Here is a 22986-nt window from a genome sequence, read left to right on the forward strand (position 1 = left end):
GTGCCCTTGTGTATCAGCAACTCTGCAAGATGACCTCATGCTGGGGCATTATCCCAGCAGTCTCAACTACTGGCTAATTTGTCCTCCATTTCCTCTCACTCTGAGAAGGTTCTTCTGGCCATTCAAGTCAGGATTTGCTGGAAAGATGGTTTCTTGGAAAATGGCGGCTCTGAAGGCATCTTGAGGTAACAGTGCACAGCCCTCAGCAGACTCCTGTCCAGCCAGCCTCCTCTATTAAATGCAGAGCCCAAAGCCCAGGTGGCAGGCAGGAGGTATACGCAGCACGGGTGGCCTCTCAGGGTGAGTGCAGGGTCCACTTCAGTGCTGAGTCTGCAGGCAGAGACCACAGGCTTCCAGTCAACTCTGTCCTCAACACCTCTGGCCCAGGCAGGGCCTCCTTAGCTCTACCCTCTTGACTGAGGTCAAGGGAAGAAGTGGAACCAATCAGGTCACCAATGTTACTTAGAGCTAAGAAACAAGATGTCTCCAGAAATGAGGTAATGGAGCTCCGAAAAGAGGTGCCCAAATTCCACTTTAAGACTTTCTGGCCTGTCAGCCTATTAACAGAGGATCTTGAAAAGTAAGGTCCCCTAATACTAAAACTCTACACCAACATTTAATATATTCTCACCAATAGAATGTCTGACCATTCTCTTGATCCCAGATTTTGGTATATTATTCAGTGTTGACAATTTGCTAGTCAAAAAAAGGGCATCTCCTTGTTTCAATTTATATTTTTCACTATGGAGATTGAGCACTTTCCACATGTTTTTGGACCATTTTTATTTCTTCTTCTGCGAAGAGCCTATTCACATCCTTTTTTCTACTGGGCTGTTTTTTTTCTTAATGATTTATAGGTACTCTTTGTATATTACGAATATTAATCCTTTGTCATTTATTATTCCTATTTTCTCTGTCATTTGTTTTTCTTCTAATTTTCTTTATGTCTTCTACAGAAAATTCTACAGTTTCATAGTGCATGTCTTTTTTACAGTCCCATGCGTGTCTTTTGCTTCAGCTTCTGTTTCATATCGTGCTGAGAATTTCTCTCACTGAGATGATTCAGCTGCTGCTTCAGACATTCTCAGAAACAACAGCCACGGGCTTGCAGAGGCAGCAAATCATGCTTATTCAAAAGAAAATGTTTATTTTAAAAATAAGAACTGTCACCCCAAGCATTTATTTAAATATTAATAGACACGGGTAAAAATTACAAATGGTATAAGGAAACTAACAGCTTTATAGTCACAGATGGTCAGATGCCGACAAAGAAGAAATAAGATTGCTGTACATTGAGCTGTGGTTGTTACGAGAAGGCAAATGAAGGCTTGAGGAAGGGTCTATTTACAGGCATTGGTGGGGCCATGATCCCCAATTTTCTACTGGCTCCTGATGCTGCTCGAGAACCAGGCACAGTTGAACTTGGTCCAAAGCTGCCAGAGGACTTGGTTTTCGGAGATATCTTTCTGCGTGCAGTGGACCTCCTAAAAAGTGACAAAGGAAATTGAAATGTTAAAAAACCCCCAAAGTGAACAGTCTTCTCTTAACCTGATGGAGCTGTATATCCCATGATTTTCCTTGGTCTTAAGAGTCTCTATTTATTTTCTGCCTAGGAACACCCCTGGGGGTCAGGTCAGTTTCCTTTACACAAGGAGTAAAAGACTGCTGCCCTTCAGATAAATCTGTCTGCCTAGAATGGCAAGGACTGTTTCTGAATTCTGTGACTTGAGACCGAACCCCATGCACCTCCCTCCCCAGCCCTGCTTTTCACAGCCGATTATCCAGGTAACATAGCCCAGATCCACATTCCCAGATGTAATCTGACCAAATAAAGAAAGCGAGTACCTTGTGGTAAGGCCCCAAATGCGCAGGCAACAGATACTCTGGAATCACTGTGCTGCAGTCCAGAGAAAGGTGGCTGGGTGAGTGGGGACAGGTGGAGCAGAGCCCAACCTCTTCCTGCCAGCGCAGCCAGGGCAAGGCTGCAGATGTGGCTCCCTGGGGAGGCCGGCAAGCGGCAGGTCTGACACAGCTCTGTCCCTCTGTCACTGCCACGTCGCCAGCACCTCGCTGGCTTGCCTGCACTCCCAGATCTGTGTGCTAGCACCTCCCACGTACTGGCTTTAAAACCAGGGAAGAAGAAGCCTATTACAAAATCCTTCCAGCACCTCACGTCCCTCCCTGACCTGAAGATAACAGCTAGATTTTTTTCTCCCCGCAAAATGAAACGTAAAAAAAAATAAATAATCACAGGGCCAGCATGTTTACAAGGATAACGGCAGGCAGCATTCTCTACAGAAGGCTTTTCCTTCACAAGTATTTCCTGCTGCTTTGTAGCCAGACTGAATCAGGCAAGTGGCCTTCCGTCTCTGAATGTGGGGTCCACCAGCCTGTGGTGAGGACCTTCTGGCGGGGCTAGGTGAAGAGTGGTTTTTCAACATCAGTAAATGCTTGCTCCAGGGCAGTTTTACTCAGGATGCAAAGATCTGCTAACCGGGCAGAGAAGAAGCCCTAGATGTCCCTATGCTGATCTCCTAATGAGAAATTAAGCCCCAAGCAAAAACCTGCTGTTTATGTTGATTTACAGAATGAATCTGCCAACAGCAGCCTCCATCTCACCCCACCATCCATTTTACTCCCACTTAGAGAGCCCTGAACACAACTGGTTCATTGTGCGTTTTTCTGAAAAGGTAAAGCTTTGAGGGCAGGGTGGAAGGTTTGGTCCCTGGGAAAGAGCCACATGTGTTCTGTCACTGTGCAGAGACTCTCACCCTGGTGAGCAGAGTGGAAACTGTGGGAAGCTATCAGACTAGCTCATTGGAAAGGAAGAGAGTGAGGCGTGGATACAAAAAAGCTGTTAAAAGGGTAAAATAAAGTTACAAAACATACTGGTTTTAGTCAGTAGGGATTAGAGAAGAATCCTATCAGAAACACACAGGCTAATTAAAAACCAGCGTGAAAATTGGGACTGGCTTTTGGACAAGTGTGAGCTTTCCTACTTCTTATTAGATCAGGTTCTAGGCCATAGGGCAGAGTGCCTCACTCTTGTAAACAAAAGCTGTGAAAACCGAGTAAGGGAGCCAATGGCAGTGAACACTAAAATATGGTTCGTTTTGTTCTAACAAGTAAAAATGAGAAGATTATAATTGTTTTTAAGGAATCTCCATGGACAACGGGCAGAAATGAAAGTGCTCCGAGCAGGCATGGGCAAGCCAGTGTCCAGTCCTGCCTGTGAAACTGAGGCTGGGGACGGGCTCGCACAAACCTTCCCCAGGCCAGGCCTCAGCTTCTCGCCATAAACCCCAGGAGGCTGGGCCGGATGCCCCCAGCGTAAGGTTTCCTACGCTGTGTGGGCTCCTGAAGGAATGAGTGTTTCCCGAAACGGAGGAATACATGAAGAAAATAACATGTCCCCACTGAAGAACATCTGCTGGTCACTTGCGCATTAAAAACCACAAAATTAAACTAACATTTACTAATGCCTTCAATTTCTGTATCCTGGCAGAAGGATTATTAGCACATACAAGATGTTTGTTTATGAACGTAACAAGAAAATGACAATTTGGTAACATGTGCCGTCACTTCTCTTGCCTCACTCAATTTTTGCTTTTTATTAACCAGAAGGAAAAGAGGTAGAAAAACTGTAAAAGAAAAACAACAGCTTGAAGAAGTTGACTGAGGACTTGTTTCCCGTTTTCTGTAAGTATTTCTGTGACAATGTGCCATATTCTCCAGGCTGATGGGATGGTCACGATCCTGCCAGACCTTACCTACAAGGCGAGGACACAGGATGTCCTTGCAGAAGACAGAAAAAGGCCTGCCAGAAACAGTGCAATTAGGAAGAAATACGACTGCTGCCCAGATCATCACCAGGACCTGACAATGCTACCTTTGTTTCCCCTTGGTGTGCAGACAGAGTCCCACAGCAGACGCGTCCCAGCCCAGGGGCCAGGCACAAATGGAAAGGAAAGATAGAAGCCATTCACACAGCCCCTAGAGGCCTGGCTTGACTGGCCTTTGGTTTTCCTGTTGTGGCCTCCTCGCTGCTGCCCTGCAAAGGGTGGGAGGTTGGCTCTCCCAGGTATTAATGAAAGGCGAGGAGTGCGCTTGGCCTCCAGGTGAGGCACACAGATTCTGCAGCAATAAAAGCAGGGTAGCAAGTACTGACAGAGTCATAAAAGGGAGGAAACAAATCCCTTTGTTTATTCAGCTAGTGTATGATTTATAGTATTTCAAGTGAAAAAGTCCCTTAAGAAGAGCAACTATAAAAAAAAATTTTTTTCTCAGTTAAGCTCAAAATTGGAGAAGTTTTTGCAAACCAGAAAATTTTAGTGATAATTAGCTTAGGAGTTGGTATTTTAAAAATCTGAAACAAATGTTTTTGTTTTGGATCAAACCTTAATCATCACAGCATTAATTGCAGAGGCAATTATTTTAATAAATGCTTCAAAGCAAACCAGGGCGGTTGTACTTCTATACTTCTCTCCCTTAGACCCCATAATGCAGAACAGGTTGCAGAACTTACGCATTTGTTTTGAAATCACCGAAACCAGTTTTTCTCCTTTTAGACCTTTGGGGGCCTGGAATCCTTTTCCTCTTTCTTTCATTTTTGGTTTTATTTGCAAAGTAATAGGACAACACGGGTGTTTCCTCATCAAACTCCTCAGGGCCATTTCTCCCAGTGCCTCTGCTGCTGGATGGGCTCATCTGTGGGGAACTGTCCTCAGCTGCAAATGGATAATGCAGACATTTACCAGTGATGCCCTGCTGGTCCCAGATTGTTGTTAGTCTACATGGAGACACACAACACGGGGAGCGGTTCAGCTGACACCCACCTGCTTTCCTGGTATCTTCTTGCCACATGGATTTGACAATTCCAGAAGAACTACACATTTCTTTGGTCATTTCACAAAGCCCCAAGGTGCTCAGTGGCAATTTATTTTTTAAAGAAAGCAGTTCAGAATTCATTAAAAAATCTGTGGTACTCTAAGTTAACTAGAGACCTCAGCTTTAGCTCATACTCTGTTGTGTATGGCATCCCTGTTATTGTCTGGCAGTTAAACCTGTTAGGCTCTTTGAAAAGCATAACATGCTATATAAGACAATTTTATCACTTTCCATGTGAAACAATAACCCAATATAAGAGAAACATAACAATTATGCTCTGCACCTCACCTTTGAACAAGTTACTTAGTAAATGAGTGTCAGGATATTCCAGACCATATTTTACTCTTCAAAGACATAAATACCTCTTTGCATAGTGGCTGGGCACATTTCACATACTGTGTGGGAAATGGGTCTGCACGAAGCATGCGTTTGCAAAGGTGGTAATTTCCATAGGCACTGGCATCCTGAGGCACCCAAAGAACGTGAATCCTCCTTACAGGTCCACTTTCTGAAGGACGGTTTTTCCCGGCTGGTTCACCGTCAGGCTACCCTGCTGCCCAGACAAGGGCACGAAGGGCCCTGTCCCACCAACACTGGTTCACACAGGGAGGCACTGCAGCTGGGGCACAGAGCACTGTCATCCTAGCCGTGTGACTCTGGGGACATGAAAAGACCTCACCCATTTCCACCTGTGAAATGGGTGTTGTGAGGATGGAGTAGTACAAAATAGGGAAAGCTTTTGGCACAGCACCCATCTCTCAACAGTGGCAGAGATCACAACCACACTGGCTATTTCTACAGAACAGCCCTGTCTCATGTGGAAAAGTTCCTTCCAAACAAGTTACTATACTAAACAAACATGATGTTCCTACCAAGAGATGGTCGGTGTAGTCAAAACAAGGCCTTCAATGGGATTCTGACTATACAGAGGAATTTATGAAAACCCTACTTTTCGGCATTTTGTTAATGGATAAAAACCAATTATGAACAGATAGAGCTTGAAACACATGCTCACTCATTTCTCAGCCTGCTTACCATCTCCGTTAGCCTGGAGAAGAAGCTGTGGTCCTTTCCAGAAATAGGAAATGCATTGAGCTAGGCCTGTCTGTCGAGTCTCACTGCATGGCAGTGTGCTAGAGGCCATAGTCTTCTGCTTTCGGCCTGTTTCCAGAACATCTTTGTTCTTGATTTTCCCTTAGTCAGTGCTTTCTACAGCTCAGTGATGAGGTTCGTGATTAGAGGTGCTTCGTGACAAGCCTAATGTAACCTCTGGGAACTTCTGCTAATGATGCACTCACTCGGGCAGATTCTTTCAGTTGCTACTAACAGTAAGATTATCTTGCATTCCAATTCCATGTTCATTTTTCCAAAATATCTACACACCACTCTGAAATTTTATCTTTAGACATGCTTGTCAGATAACATATTCCTTCTGCAGATAAGGAAACTGATGCACAAAGAGGTTCTTTGTGGCCTGCCAAGGACCACAGAGCGAGATGGCGGCAGACCTGGACTCTGCACCCAGCACTCCTGATTCCTCGGCCATTTGCCTTAACAGAGCCAGCAACTCCTGGGCTCAAAGGTCCTCGTTTGGGTCCTATTAGCAGGTTCAGTAACTGGCATCCCATGGGGCCTAAGAATCAGTGTCCTCTAAGAGATGCCTGGCACACCACTGAGGGCTGCCCTGAGCACCTGAGTGTCATTGTGACAAGGTGGAGGAAGCATGACACAACCCAATAACCACAGAATTCTAGTCCAGTGAGATGCATCACTTAACATTAAAACAGGCGATTAGAAAACACATATTTGGCTGTATACTGAACCTGGCAATGTCCACTCCGAGTATTTCTGTAATACTGGAATCACTTCTGCACCATATTTTTCCAGTTTGTCTTCAGTAACACCATCAATTTGAAGCAAAACCTCAGGATCATAAGATAAAGACTCTGTGCATGGACATAAAATTAGGAATTTAAATTACCACCCATAGAAAACCCACTGAATTCATCCTCATTCACCCATTCAGCATGTTTTTTAAGTGCCAACTAACAGCAGAGTACCAGGAACGTGGGCCAATTTTTAAAGCAGACAGGCCCAGAGGGCAGGAGCCTATCATCCAGTTCCAGCAGCAAAGGGATGTAAAGTCAGGGCAGGGACGGGGAGAGCAAAGAACAAAGGGGAATTTGGAGGGGGGACCTGTGCACTGTGCTTCGGAGTTTAACCAGCCCCTGCTCTGTTTGCGGAGAACACCCATATTCCTATTTCCAGCTTTGACTTCTCCCCTGCACTCCAGACTTGTATATCCTACCCAAAAAAGACCATAACTGAATTCTTATACCCAAACCCATTCTTCTGCCAGTCTTTCTGCATGTGGGGGGAAGCCAGTATTCTAACTTTAACAGGTAAGGCGCTGAGTCCTCTGCACACAGATGGCACATCAGTCTTGTAGCTGGACAAGACTGTCATTTTAAAGATCACTCTGGCTGCTGTCTGGAAAATGCACTATAAAGGAAAGAGTAGAAACTCGAAGCCCGGTGGGAGCCACAGAGGAGCAAGCGAGGGCGGTACAGTGAACTAGACGTCGCCGTGGAGTCAGGAGAAGATAGATTCGGATGCTTCGGGGGCTGGGTCTGCAAGAGCCATTGGTGCACTGGCTATGGGGAGTGAGTCGTAATTCCTACGTATTTGACTTGAGCAAAGGCTGGATTTCAAATCTGTGATTTTTCACATCATTTCAATGTTTAGAGGAAAAGGCACAGGCCTGTGGGACAGACTAGAAGGTTTATGAAGGGGGTTAGTGGAAGATAAAGTGGGAAAGGCTAGTAGAAAGGCAGATCCTTGATAGAATTTGTACTTTATCTGGAAAGCTGTTAGAATTTTAGCAGAGTTTTTGAAAGATTAAAATGTGTCATGTTCATATCTGTAGTTAAGAGCAGTTAAGAAACTACACTAATAGCCTAGGAACGAAATACTGTATTTCATCAATTTTAAGACACGCTTTTTCACGGCTTGACTTTCCTGAGGACAGGGTGCGTCTTACAAGTGCTGATGGCCGAATGGCAGCTGTCCTGCAGTTGCTGCCATCTAAGTGGCACTGTCGGCACGTTGGCAGCATGACTGCACTGCTGCCTCCTCACATGTTGAGTTTTACCGACACGTGAAGTGTCTACAGAAAGACTAGACTGTGATTACCATTGAAAACGTGATTGTGAATGCACAAAACCTCAGAAACAGAAACGGGGAATAAATTCGGCATTAATAAATATCTGTTTTTGAGGAAATGACCACAAGTCCATAGTGTTTTGCAAGCAACAATCAGTGCTTTATATAACCTAAAACAGGAGATGCCTCAAGTGGATGAAGCAGTGTCACATTTGTGTCACTGAGATGTGCAACCTTCCGTTGATACTTTTTGGTTCTGTAAAGAACACAATACCATCAAATCAGAATGGGTGACAAGGGTTTTGATGAAAATACCTGGGAAAATAGTAGAACACACTAAAAAGGTTGTACCACTAACATTCTCGGTGATATGAGGGAAAACAAAGACACGGACAAGTGAGTCAAAACATGATTCGGAAGAGTCAGGCTTTGAATGTAAATTTTTACAAGTACCTAAATCAACTCACTTTGATTTTATGTTTTCTCCTGCATGGGCAGTTATATATGATAAAAATATATCTATATAAATAAGTCAAAACAATTCTTTCAATAGAAGTACTGCATTAACAGTTTAATAAAAATTTTTTTCCTTCTTAATAGTTCATCAAATAGATAGCATCTTAGAGTTGATGAAGTATACTGTAATGACCTATAGTGGTAGGAATGGGGATGGAAAAGAGAGACGGTGATGATAACGAGGTGTTATAAAGGAAGAACATGGGAGGTAATGTACACTGGTCAGTCAGCCATGTGACAGCTTACTTTCCAGGGAACTTACTATTAGAATGCTGGAGCTATCTGAAGCTATGGAAATCACTCAGGTCAGCAAGTATTTTATCAACTAAAGACATTAGAAGTGTGCTAGATCCGGATTCAAAGAAGCATAAGACAATTTCTTTTCATGAGGTACTTAGCTCCTCATTGCAGATATTTGTATGTTAACATAGCTAACCATCATAAAGGCAAGCAAGAAATAAACAGCATCATTAGGTGACATCTGGTGTTAGAGATTGCAATTATCCACTTTCTAATATCCAGCATTAGAGGAAAGTATAAAACCGGTGTGAATAATAAAGTACTGTATATATCTTATACAGTATATTTTCTCTCAAGAATAAGTGTAGAGCTGGCCAAGTGGCGCATTGGTTAAGAGTTGGCTTGGGATGCCAGCTCTGAGCAGCATGGCCCCAGTTTGGATCCCACATGAGGGCCAGTTACACTGGGCCCTCTACAGCTAAGATGGTGAACAACAGCTCGACCTGGAGCTGGGCTGCTGCGAGTTGCTGGCGACCGCAAGTCGCCGGCGACCGCACAGGCTGCAGTGGGGCTGGCCGGCAGCTGGCGTGCACTTTCGTGAGCTGCCGTAAGCAGCCGGCCAATGGCCAGCGGGAGACTGCCTCACCTGGGAAGAAGCACAGTGATAATACCAGCATGGGCCAGTAAAGCGACATCCTCCACAACTAGACTGAAGAACAAAAGGACAGCAACTTGTCTATTCCCCTTCCCCGATTCCCCAATAAAAATCTTAAAAAAAAAAAAAGAAGTTTAAATTGTTTCTCTGAGCTTTGAATTTAGAGATTAAATAAAAATAACACAAAAGACCGAGATATGTTTATGCACTTAAAAATTCCTTAGCAAGATGAACTTTAGGCCTAAATTTATGCCACGTAACAGATGATTCACACACACCTACCTGCAAGCTTCCTGAGAGTGGCAGTGTTAAAGATATTAAAGTAATGAACACCAAAAACTTTTCCCAGAGATTTGCAGACTGCTGTAAGTTCTCCAAGACACTTCTTAACTACCTCTTCTCTCTGAGATACCTTCGTCACTAAGGCTTGTTTTTTCCTACTGCTGGAATTTTCCGTTTCCATAAAGTCTACCTTTGTGAGAGAGAGAGAAAGATCATACGAGTGGGTACGTGCGCACTTGTATGCAAACAGAGGCTTTACTTAATGTTTAACTGTATGTATATATGTATATATGTATGTATGTATGTATTCAGGGTATTTCTGTCATGCCAAGTAGATTGTAAGACCCTTGGGAACAGGGTCTGGGCATTCTCCATCTTTGTATCTCCAGGGCCTAGCACAGAACAGCTTCTTGATAAATGTTTATTTAGTAAATGTATGACAATTTAGTGGAATTATAACCCATTAAATTCATTTAGACAAGTATTACATCACTTGGGTTCAATTTTAAGATCTCTTTCCAAATCAAGAGGAACAGAGTATGTTCATATAGGACAGTATAAATCAATTCACTATCCATAAGCTTTGGAAAAGACAGTTTAATTTGTAGTAATATGTTTCTGTCCACTCCTTGTGAAATAATAAAATGAAATAAACGTTTTAAATACCATACCTTTAAACGCCCATTTAGTACAGTTTGGGCTTCACGTCCGGGCATCACGTAGGCAATTGCTTGGTCATTGGCATTGATATATAAGTCTTCATCCAAGATCTTGTCAAGTATCAGCTTTTTAAAAAGTCTTTCAGCATTGTGTCGTGAGTACTTAGACCCCTTTCCATATATCCCTGACTGAATCTTTGCACTCTTACTCCCTGGTGAGAAGGTGTTAAGAAGTTAGATTAGTAAATGTCATAACATCATAACCCTCTAACAGAAGAGGCTGAAAAAGTCATTGGCAGGTCTGGATAAATGGAATAGAAAACATATTCCACAGGAAAACCTGTGGCACACTTATTTCCATAAAATGAGAATATTTGAGTGAACTCTAAAATTTCTATGGTTGTATATACTTTTCCTCCATCTTTTTATAACATGTATTGACCAAAAACAACAGCAAAATAAAGTTTATCATTATTACGGCTTATAAAATTATATTAGAGCAAAGAAATCAAAGAAAGAGTTTATGTAAACTTTAATAGCTTCGTATCACTGAGCTCCATCAGGATAATTGTCCATTATTGATCTAGTTATAAAAATTTTTGACAATCAATTTTATAAATACTATCTCTGGTCCTATACTGAAATCACTATTCAGTCAAAGTATTTAAGTCCATACTTTTTGTCTCCTCACAAAAAAAAGCACACCATTCCACAAGACTGCACACTTCTCTCCTCTTGCTGGCTGAGGGCACCACACTGGGCTGGATCTTTGGTTTCACATCCAGTTACTATAATTACTAGTCTTCATCTTAAACATGATTTTATTACCACAATCTACTTAGAAACCTTGTGACACTGATTATAATCAGAATTAAGTTATTGTGTAAAGCTTTAGCTCTATGTTAAGAGTTCCAAATAATTACATTGTTACAAATTTCAAATTATTTCTGGTCGTGTAAGTTAAATGATTTACGTTCGTTTTTCTTACTTCCAGTGACTTATATCCCGAAATGTCACATTACACAATCAGGGCTGCTGCCCTGGTGCTGGTGAACTGGGTGATGTGGACCAACCCAGGGCTGAGGTTTAACTAAGAAAGCTGAATGAAACATAAATCATTTTCTTAAAAACATAAAAAAGCTAGTGAAAAACTGAAGAACATGTCAGAACAGTGTTTGATTTAGTAATCTTTTTAGGAATCTAAATGAAAGGTGCAACCAGAGATGTAATTGAAAGTGTATTTAAAAGGTTATTTAACACACCATTACTTATAATAAAAAAAAAGTCCTAAAATAAAAATTAGATACATTTCACCAATACGGTAAAAAATTATATAAATTACTAGTACAGGATGATAAATATGTGATTGTGAACAAACACATGAAAATATTTGCAGTTTTTTCTGGAGTTATTTGTATTTTTCGATTTTCTATATATTGCAATGTAGAGTGATCGTGTATCACCCTTATAATAAATTATTTTATCTGCAACCCATTATTCCCCCTGAAAAAGGTCCAAACTAGGAGAATGTGAGATTCCAGAACGGGAAAACCAGCACTAAAAGCAGCTTTTGTTTTGAGGAATGAGCATATTGACAAAAAAGAGCTGAGAAACTGAGCAAACCACCTTCCTACCTCAATCTAGGCTAATATTGCTTTTTAAATGAACTCATTGTTTTATATATATTTAATGAATGTACTACATGTACATGGGAAACAATTAAATCTACTACAGAAGGGTTTATAATTAAAAGCAACATTCCTGTCCCACCCTTGCCCTCCACAGTCTCACTTCCCTTCTCCAAGGCAATCGCTTTTTAAACAGCTTTTGTTTTCATCTCTGTGGTTATTTCACACTGATCCCTAACCCTTGCTATCATTCCACTAGCCAGTCACCACCTGCCATTTATCTAATGACTCTCCCACTATGAAAGATGAGACTTTATCTCACTTATGCCACCCTTCACTTTATCCTTACCCAAATTTTGCTAGTTATATTATACTGGTTCATCAAGCCAATATTTTTGTAACTTTAGATAGAACTGACCACTCTCTCTCCCCACTATGTAGGTGATTAGCGTCCCAAACCTTCTATGTACTCCCTTCTTTTATTTTTACTTTTGTACTTTTAGTTTTATATCATCAAGATTAACACCTACATCCTATCCTGTTCTCCAACCATGTTTAAGTCTATACATTGACTCTGTTGTTGCTAAATCAACAGTGTTTGTGATAAGTTTCCTTCCCCACTAAGAATGTCATCTGGGGTAACCCTAAGGACGATGTTTACTGCATCCAGACAAATGGATTATTTTTTTTGTAGATTTTATCAATTCTCAAAAGTGTGTAGCAATTTCCTTTATTTTACATTTGACCTTGGCTCTTTCATATAATCTTTTCCCTGGAGTTTCTAAGAACCTTTCTCCTTTTTTTTTGGTTGAGAAGTAACAATTGTGTTTTTTTGTTGTTTTTTTTTTTTTTTAAGTTTTTTTTTTTTTTTTTGGGGAATTGGGGGGATGGGAACAGTGCTGGGGAATTGGGGGAAGGGGAACAGACAAGTTGCTGTCGTTTTTGTTCATCAGTCTAGTTATGGAGGATGTTGCTTCACTGGCCCAAGTTGGCACCATCATTGCGCTCTTCCCGGGCGAGGCAGATCAGTCGCTGGCTTCTGGACCGCCGCTCACTGCGGCTGCTGGCCGCTCACGCTGGCTGCTGGCCGCTCACGCTGGCTGCTGGCTATATACGGTACCCATGGCAACCCACTGCCACAGGGACTGCAGCCTACGCCGTCGCCAGCGACTCACGGCAGCCCAGCTCCAGGTTGAGCTGTTGTTCAGCATCTTAGCTGTAGAGGGCAGTGTCACTGGCCCTCATATGTGGGATCCGAACCGGGGCCCTCTGGCATCCCAAGCGAGTTCTTAACCATCGCGCCACTCGGCCGGCCCTAACAATTGTGTTTTTCACTGTCAACAATAAAAGATTTCATTTCTTTTTTTTAGCTGAACCATCCTGCCACCTGTTGGCAGCTCAGCAGCAACTCAGCTTGGGCTGGGAATTGAACCTCTGTTACTCAGAGGTTGCACTCTTGAGCGAGTTCTTAACCAACTGAGCCACTCAGCTGGCCCTAAAAAATTTCATTTCTTATTCTTTCTCTATATGGCTTTGGACCCATTTTTCCTGACTTCCTGTTACAATCTACACAGGCTGCTTACTGGACCTGCTGCATAGCTGTGTTTCTAGGACTTCTTCTCACTGGGTCCATCTGTCACTTCCTCTGTTTATGGTATCATTATGTGCACTCACTTTCTTTGCCTTCCAGTCTCCAGGGCTGCTGATATTAATCTGATGACAGTTTGGTTTTGCTTTCTGCTTATACTTTCCAACGCTTTCAGGATTATCTCTGAAAGGGTCCAGGATATGCCACTGTGATATAAAAATTATTGAGCAGAAGGCATTTGATTTCCTGAAATCTCTTATCTTCCAGCAAGCATAGACCCTCACAACTCAATTGTCATAAATCCCCTCCTTGTAAGCAACCAGGGAAGACTGACTTTTCTCCACATCACACCTAAATAGGCACTGTCACAAAGACTATCATATCTCCCTCCCATCTATTCTCCAAAGGGCCCATTTATCTTTCTAAAAAATCATTTGCTTTCCTGTAAGTGTCCTTTTCTCCCTCCTTTCCCTTTATTAAGGTGGTATATAAGCCCCAAAGTCTAACTGCCCCTTTGAGTTATATTTTCCTGTAAACACCTTTATATACATGACTAAATATGTCTTTTGTCAGTTTAATTTGCAGGCCCTCAAGTACTAAATAGAAAAGCGTAGATAGAGGAAGTTTTCCTTCCCCAATATCTTGATATTCTTAAATCTCATCTTATAATGTATCTGATTTGGCATTCAGTGGGCATTTTAATCTGAAGGCTTTTTTCTCTTCCACTCTGGGGAATTTTCTTTTATCATTGGTTTCATAATTCCTTCTATTTTCTATTTCAAAAATTTTATTTGTCAGATTTTACATCTAAGAATTGATCTTCCGGGCCGGCCGAGTGGCGCGATGGTTAAGAACTGGCTTGGGACGCCAGAGGGCCCCGGTTTGGATCCCACATATGAGGGCCAGTGACACTGCCCTCCACAGTGAAGATGCTGAACAACAGCTCAACCTAGAGCTGGACTGCTGTGAGTCGCCAGCGACGGCATAGACTGCAGCCCCTGTGGCAGTGGGTTGCCATGGGCTACCGTATGTAGCCAACAGCCAGCGTGAGCGGCAAGCAGCCGCCGTGAGCGGCCGTCCAGAAGCCGGCGACTGATCTGCCTCACCCGGGAAGAGCGCAATGATGGTGCCAACTTGGGCCAGTGAAGCAACGTCTTCCACAACTAGACTGAAGAACAAAACGACAGCAACTTGTCTGTTTCCCTTCCCCCAATTCCCCAGCACTGTTCCCATCCCCCAATTCCCTAATAAAAAAAAAAATCTTAAAAAAAAAAAAAGAATTGATCTTCCGTATTTTTTTCTCTCCTATTTTCCATATATTTTTGGGTTAGGTCTTAGAAGATTTCTTAGACTTTATCTTCCAGTCTTTCCACTAAATTTACTTTGTCAATCATTTAAAATTTTTAATAGTTCTTTCTCATTCATTTTTTCCTTTTCCATAACATTCTATTATTATTATTTAAATCTTTGTGCAGATACCAAGTAGGAGTTTCCTCTCCCTTCTCCCCCAAAGTTATCGCCTATTTTCTAAGTTATCTCTATCCCCAGGGTCAGATACTCTACTCATTTGCTTTCTCTCTCTTTTTCAAAGATTTTATTGGGGAATTGGGGAAGGGGAACAGCCAAGTTATTGTCCTTCAATCTTAGTTGTGGAGGGTGCAGTTAGCTCAGCTCCAAGTCCAGTCGCCATCCAGCCACCCGTCGGCAGCTCAGGGCAGCTCAGCTGAAGGTGCCATGTCCAATCTTAGTTGTGGGTGGTTGTAGCCCACCATCCTATGCGGGAGTTGAACCGCAAACTTTGTTAGGCACACGTGCTCTCACCAGCTAAGCCATCCTGCCACCTGTTGGCAGCTCAGCTCAGGTGCAGCTCACTGGCCCATGTGGCAATCAAACCAGCGACCCTGTAGCTCAGAGCTCACGCTCTTAACCAACTGAGCCACTCGGCCAGCACCCCTGTTTGCTCCCTCTCTCTCTTTTTTTTTTTTTAAGCTGAGCCATCCTGCCACCTGTTGGCAGCTCAGCGGCAGCTCAGCTCGGGCCGGGAATCGAACCGCTAGTTGCTCAGAGCTCGCACTCTTGAGCGAGCTCTTAACCAACTGAGCCACTCAGTCGGGCCCTGCTCTTTCTCTTGATTGTCCATTTATATATAACCTTCAGGGACCAGGTTAAACTTTTTAGGTGGATTTCCTCGTTATTTTACACTTAGGTCTATTTCCCTCCAAATTCCTCCTCTGACTGGGGATATCCAGTTATCAGGTTTGCTGTAGAATAAGTAGGTGGGACCAGACTTGAGGTGGGCTGGGTGCCCCTAAAATGCCACTTCTGGGCTCTGGCCCCTAACACAGCTGCCTTTCTAGTCCTCAGTTTATTTACTTTTGTTTCAGAATCAATGCCAGGCTGGTGGTCCTCGATGCAGTTCTTTTGTGGGCAGACTCTTTTAACTGCCCTCTCCTACTTTTGGCGCCTATGCTTTCACTCCCACTCTCTGGGCCTCTAGGCCTACTGGTAACAAGGTTTTCCTAGTTAATAATCCCTCCTCTGCGATAACTCTCTTCTATATTTATTGTGCACTGTGGTTCATTACCTTGCATTCAATTTGTCAACATGCTTCCATTCCTTTCCTAAAAGATTTTTTAAAACCTCTAATCTGATGATGGTCTCTGTCTGGTTCTCTATGCCATTATGGATTTAATTACTCATTTTATTTCCATACTATTATTTTAACAGGGCCTCAAGCAAAAAAAGACAGATACTTATACTCAGGCTGCCATCTTGAACTGAAAGTCAGTCAATGGATAATTCTCTAAGCAAGTTATACTCCACTCAGTTAGATGGAATTGTATAAACTTTACTATTTTCTTTTTTGTATGTGAGAACTCATCTTAACGACTTACATAAATTCTATAAAAATAATTGGCATAATTCATAAAAACTGAGTTTTTTGTTATACTGAAAGGTTTTATTCTGAAACCCTGGAATTCTGTAAGAAAATAGACAAGAGATTTTTTGTATGTACTTATAATGAAGTCTTTAGATGTTCAATTTCAACTGATATAACCCAAACTAATAAAACAGATGACTTACCCAAGAAAATGTCGACCAACATATTCATAGTCAATCTCCCACAAGGACCTGCATGTTTCATATATCTCGTTCCTTGAGATGAACTTTGCTCTTGAACAAATCTTACAATATTTTTTACATCATCAGTCACATCTCGTGTCTTATAATCCTATGAACAAGGAAGAGATTACCTTCTGCTATAATTAAAGATAATGATACCTAGATTGCTAGGGTTTAATACTAACTGCAGTGGTCTCATAATTAATCATTTCCAGATCAAAAACCAAGGAAGTTTCAAATGTCCATTCTTTTCTAAGTTCCTATATTAACTTTGTGTCTAAAACAATTAGCACTCTACTATAACTATTTTAGTACTGTTTCACAGACATACATCTTGTCTTTCAATTATCTGATAGTACTCTACAGGTAAGAATATTCTTTAAGGGCCGGCCGAGTGGCTTAGCTGGTTAAAAGCTCGCTTGGGAGCACCAGCTCTGAACAGCAGGGCCGCAGTTCGGATCCCATATTGAGGGCCAGTGACGCTTGCCCTCTACAGCTAAGATGATGAACAACAGCTCGACCTGGAGCTGGGCAGCTGTGAGTCACCGGCGATGGCGTAGGCTGCAGCAGTGCTGCCTGCAGTGGGCTGCCGTGAGCTACATGAGTGGCTGGCAGCCAGCGTAAGCGGCTGGTAGCCGGTGTGAACTACCGGGAGCCACTGTGAGCGGCCGACCAATGACCGGCGACCGATTGCCTCACCCAGGAAGAGCACAATGATCATACTAACATGGGCCAGTGAAGCGACGTCCTCCACAACTAGACTGAAGAACAAAACAGCAATTTGTCTACCTGTTTGTTCCCCTTCCCTGATTACCCAATGCTGTTCCACTCCCCCCCAATTCCCCAATAAAATCTTTTAAAAAAATAAAAAGAAAAAAGAATATTCTTTACAAAAAAACAACCTTCATACCTCCTAGAACAGCGCTCTTGCACTTACTGGATGAAAAGAGTGCTAATCTCTTTTGGGTTTTTGGTACAACAGTCAATCCTTTTTATTATTTCTAGTCAGTGCCACCAACCTGAATGAAGACTAATAGATTTCTGGTCTTATACAAACAATTGGTAAGATTCTGAGGCTCTATCTAGAATCATCACGAAAGAATACCATGTCACTCTCTCCAACATCATTCCTGCCTTATTTCTTGGTGACTTAGTACACAGAGATGATCCTCCCAAACCTTCACCTTCAGCATCTTGATCTCCTTTGCTCCAGTGATCCTGTCTTCCAAATACATCCGCCTGTCACTCAACGGTCACACCTACTACTTTAGCCTAATTAGTAACAGCAACCTTTCACTCTCTGCCCACCACCTCCTACCTTTCCAACCATCTAGTATTCTGACTCCAACAATCAATCCACTGGGACTGCCTCAGGTGTTCACCTAACTCAGTTTGAATTCCATCGCCAATCATTATACTACTACTTTTAATATACCTTCAACTCTCTTGCACTTAGGTCACTTTATCACACTGCCTGACAAAACACACTAGATGCAGCTCTCCACCATCCAGGCCTGTACCTCTGTAGCTGAGATCGGCTAGAGCAGGGCTCGGCAAACTTTTGAGACAGGAGAGCCAATCCTGTCCCTCACAACAATTTAAAAATTATTTGAGAGCCATAAAACAAATAAAATCACCACTATGTGAATAATATCCTTTAAAAATTTTATAAATGAAAGTATGATAGTTTTATTTTCATTTTCTATTTTACTTCAGAGCCACATGTACGTACCCAAAGAGCCGCACGTGGCTTGCGAGCCGCAGTTTGCCGACCCCTGGGCTAGAGAAACACACACAACCATGTTGGCTGTTGGTACTCTCAATACATGGCCACAAACCTCAAGTGGACCCTTAATGCTGCCGGGTAATCATCACATATCCTTATTCTAGCACTCCCCCATTCTCTTAGAACAAGAGTCATCAAACTATGGCCCATGAGCTGTGTGCCTGTTTTTGTAAATCAATTTTGACTGGAACACAGCCATGGAAAAATTGATGTATTTATTATGTCTGCTTTTGAGCTAAAATGGCAGAGTTAAGTAGTAGCTGTGACAGAGATTGTGACTCAAAGGCCCAAGAGCTTAAGATAGTCACTCTCTGGCCATTTAAGATAAAGCCTGCTGGTCCCTGTCCTGGGTGACTACTGCCCATTTTCTCTTTTCTGTTGAATCCCTTCTCTTATCCTGTCACTGACGACCTTGTTTCCTACTTCATTGAGAAAACTGAAGCACTGAGGAGAGATTTCAAACTTCCTTTACCATCAGCATCTGCCCCACATTTTCTCATTGTTCCTCCTGTTATTAGATGAACTATCCAGGTAAGCCCATCTCCCTATATACTATGTGCCAACCCCTCGGCCTACTCAAGAACATTGCTTCTGCAGCTCTCCCTTCTTACACAATTTTTCATCCTCTGTTGGTACGTTCCTATCCGTATCTGAAATGTTTATTTCTCCTGTCTTTTCTTGACTCCACTTCCCTGCCAGATACTGTTTCATTTCTGTTCATCCTTGAAGCAAAACTTGAAAGAATTCTACATATTCACTGACTCCAATTTTGCCCCACTCTACTGAAGCCGGCCAAGTCAAAATCGCCATGATTCCCGCAGCGCTAAATCCAATGGTGAATGCTCAGTCCTCATTGTACTTGACTTAGCAGCGGCATTTGCCTAGTTAGCACTCCCTCCTCCCTGAAACACTTAGTTTTCCTCTTACTAGTTCTTTCTTGGTCTCCTTTCCTAGTTCTCTTTTCCTCAATCTCTTAATGTCCCTGAGCTATCTTTGGTTTTCTGTCCTGTTGCCTAAATTTGTAACCCTGAAGACTTCATCTACTTTCATGGCTTTAAATACCATCTATAAGCTAACCAATCCCAAATTTATATGCACAACCCACCTCTTTTCAGAATTCCTGGATCTAACAGACATTATCTAACTCAATATGCTCCAAAATGAACTCCTGATCTTCCCTGCTAGACACCTTCCCTGAATGTTTTGTCTGAGGGTTACTCCATTCTTCCAGTGACTCAGGCCTGCCATTACCCTTCCCCTAAGGAACTTGTAGCTCAGCCACACAGACTCCCTTGCTGTCCCTCAAACACACAGGCATGTCCTCCCAACCTTAGGGCTTTTGTTCTTGGCTTTCGTCAAGAATGCCCATATCCAGGGAGCTGCTCAGCTAACTCTCTTCTTCAAGGTCTTGCTCAGGTGTCATCTTTGCAATAGAACTTCCCTGGACCACCTTACTGAATACTGACTGCATCCTGCATCCCATCCATTATACTGTGGTGCTTTTCACTACAGTTCTTACCCCTTAACATGTGCTTATTATGTATATTGTTTGTACTCAGCCTCCCTCTGCTAGAATGTAAGCTCCTCAAGTGCAGGGATCTTTATATTTTGCTCAGTGATGTATCCTAAACTCCTAGGACAGTGCCTGTCACACAGCAGGCACTCAATAAATATTTGTTGAATGAGTGGCCTGGGTGGCAATGTCTAGAGTGGGGTGCAGTGAGTGGAGATGGCCACACACCCACAGATTCCACCCTAAGAGAAAGTTGCCTCTGTTCTGCCTAGCGCTGCGTGTCTTTGTAAATGCACTGATCACACGATATTACAATGATATGAATACTTATGTCTGTCGCCCCTCCAGTCTACGAATTGGCCAACACCACATTCACTTGTGAATCCCGAGCACCTTACATAGGCATTTCAAATAATATTATCAAATGTGAAAATGCTCTGTAAACTATAAAGTACAGTAGACATTAAAACATAAAATTACCATAATAGGTACAATAAGTGCCAATGACTGAGTTTAACAACCCCCTAAGGTTGTTTTTAGGACAGATGATAGTAAATTCATCCAGAAGCTACTGTCATTATTCTTCACAGTTTTTTAAAAACGTAATTTATAATCTAGTTGATCTCAATCCAAATATACAGCACACCAGTTACTATAACTCTTTTGAGAGTGATATCTTTAAACATAGAGTTGAATTGAAAATATTCTACCTGTCCATATTAGATTTTTTTTTTAATATTTACAGATTAATGGTATTTCTAAACTATCCTATAATCATCAATGCACATATATATAACCTCAGCATTTTGGTTAGGTCAAGTATATTTTTTCATGGGCTTCTAATTCTAAAGATAGTCCATAGAATTAATCTTAAAATGTTTCCATTCCAAATTACTTTGGGGAGGAAGCCATCTTTCCTTTGTTTAATCCCTTGGGGCCCACTACTGTCATCTAACTTTTGTAAACTAAGAGAATAAAAAAAACTTGGCATTTCCTTTACAAAGAATTTAAAACTTTCTTTTTTTACCTTTGTTTTACAGCAGTTATCACAAGAAACATCTGGGTATTTCTTACAAAAATCAGGATTAAATCCAATTTCACCAAAGTAAGCCAAAAGCTGTATTCTCCTGCATTCTGTTATATTTTCACAGTAATGTACCATACTATACAAATTATTGAAGTGAGTCTCTTTCGTATGATGGTTTCCGTCTTTTTCCACTAAAAGAGATGAACACAGCAAAACATCCTTATCAGAGTAGAAAAATAGAAGGGAATATCACAGAAATATTTAGAGGAGATTCATATAACTTTAACTATTTAATGAAATAAAATTATTATTAACAGTATTATCTATCAACACAGCATCATTTTATACTGTAATTAAATGAATGTTTATGTCCATCCCTCAAGATTTTAATTTTATAGGTATAAATGTAGATTGTCAGGAGTACCTGAGAAGTTTTTTGCAAATCTTCATTATTCCCAATGATGATGATTTGCACTATATTTACTACATTTATCATACAAGCATGTACTGCACAGCCAGAGAAAGCAGAGCACGGAACTATGACAGTGAGCTGTGCAAGCCCTGCGGATCTGGGGTCAAAGTGGCTAAGCCAGTGGTGCCTAAATTGTATGCCAAGGAACTAGGGGTGCTGCAATGAACTAACAGGGCACTGGCAGGGTATTTAAAATTGTATGGAAACACAGCAATACCTGACATCTGTTGAACACCACACAAAGTACTAGTCTAAGGTAGTTTATGGTTTCCCACATTCCTTCCAATGACATCTTAGTGAAGCTCAATTTTTGGCAGTTCCTTGAAAAAACAAGTATCTCCAGAAAATCAATGAGAAGCAGAAGATGAAGCAGGGTGGTGGTTTCGTCGGATTCCAAGGTTTGAGACTAACATGTACATACTTTCCATTTGTAAGCAACTGCAGTTAGTTAACAATGAAATAAATTCTTCCACCTACTTTATGAGTTTCATTTTTTTCAAATGGCTGCTAAGTGTTCAGGACTTAAATTCTTATTCAATTGTTTGGGCCTAACTTAATATAGGTTCTGTTTGAAAACATGGACACAGTCGGTTCCATCTCATTTCCTTCCTCTACAAAATGAATAATAGCATTTTTTTTGGTTTGTTGTGAAGAGTAAACGAAGTGATACATGTAAAGCACTTAATACGGCAGAATATGGTGAGTGCTAAAGAAATGTGATCTCTAAATATCATGACCGCTCCTACTGCTGTTCCTGCTGCTGCCACATCGGTACTCTTGGCGGCAAGTTACAAAACCTTTCTGAAGCCACTCTTGCATGGGACTAACTCTACCCCAAAAGACAGTGGTTATAAGCAAATCAGGTAATACATTATTTGGTACAATGCACGGTAAGTGCCATTTCCCAGGTTCAGTACTTCTGCCAGAGTTCATTCAAAAGTGGTCTCAAAACAGGCAAATTTATTAAGAAAATGTATTTATGTATTTAACTATCGTGACCCAGTAGAAAAATGAGAAAAGGACATAATAAAATTCTAAAATACGTGTTCACTTTGCCCCAGCAAGTCTAACTAGAAATTTATCCTCTATAATTGCACAAACGCGCAAAGATATTTGTACAAGAATATTCAAGGCTGATAACACTGAAAAACAATAAGCAATCTAAGTATCTATTAAAAAGGGATTGGTTAAATAAATACGAATAAGCATACAATGTAATTCTACATTGTCAAGCTATGCATATTAATTGGAGTCATAATTACACTAGTTTTGACTGAAGGAAAATCAGGTCACTATACATATAAAAACCACATATAACATAATCCCATTTACATTGTAAAATACATACATTTGGGAAAGGTAAACACCAAATACAAGATACTGCCTATCTCTAATGGGGAGGTTAGAGGGATGAGATAGGAGACGGATATATATATATATATATATAT

General features: G+C 41.6%; 1 protein-coding gene across 3 annotated transcripts in view; it reads right to left on the reverse strand.

Moving 5' to 3' along the window:
• Window positions 1-1161: 1161 nt before the first annotated feature.
• Window positions 1162-22986, reverse strand: part of BLM (BLM RecQ like helicase) — a 66307-nt gene continuing 44482 nt past the window's right edge. For all 3 annotated transcript variants that reach the window (XM_019640251.1, XM_019640252.1, XM_019640254.1), the window contains 7 exons: window positions 21067-21257; window positions 16702-16849; window positions 10414-10613; window positions 9743-9932; window positions 6711-6833; window positions 4526-4727; window positions 1162-1484 (listed from right to left, as the gene is read on the reverse strand). In XM_019640251.1, the coding sequence (XP_019495796.1) occupies window positions 1307-1484; window positions 4526-4727; window positions 6711-6833; window positions 9743-9932; window positions 10414-10613; window positions 16702-16849; window positions 21067-21257 (1232 nt within the window). In that variant the 3' untranslated portion in view covers window positions 1162-1306. The remainder of the gene's footprint in view (window positions 1485-4525; window positions 4728-6710; window positions 6834-9742; window positions 9933-10413; window positions 10614-16701; window positions 16850-21066; window positions 21258-22986) is intronic.

This window comes from Hipposideros armiger, unplaced genomic scaffold (assembly GCF_001890085.2).
Source record: "Hipposideros armiger isolate ML-2016 unplaced genomic scaffold, ASM189008v1 scaffold_48, whole genome shotgun sequence".
Lineage (NCBI taxonomy): Eukaryota > Metazoa > Chordata > Mammalia > Chiroptera > Hipposideridae > Hipposideros > Hipposideros armiger.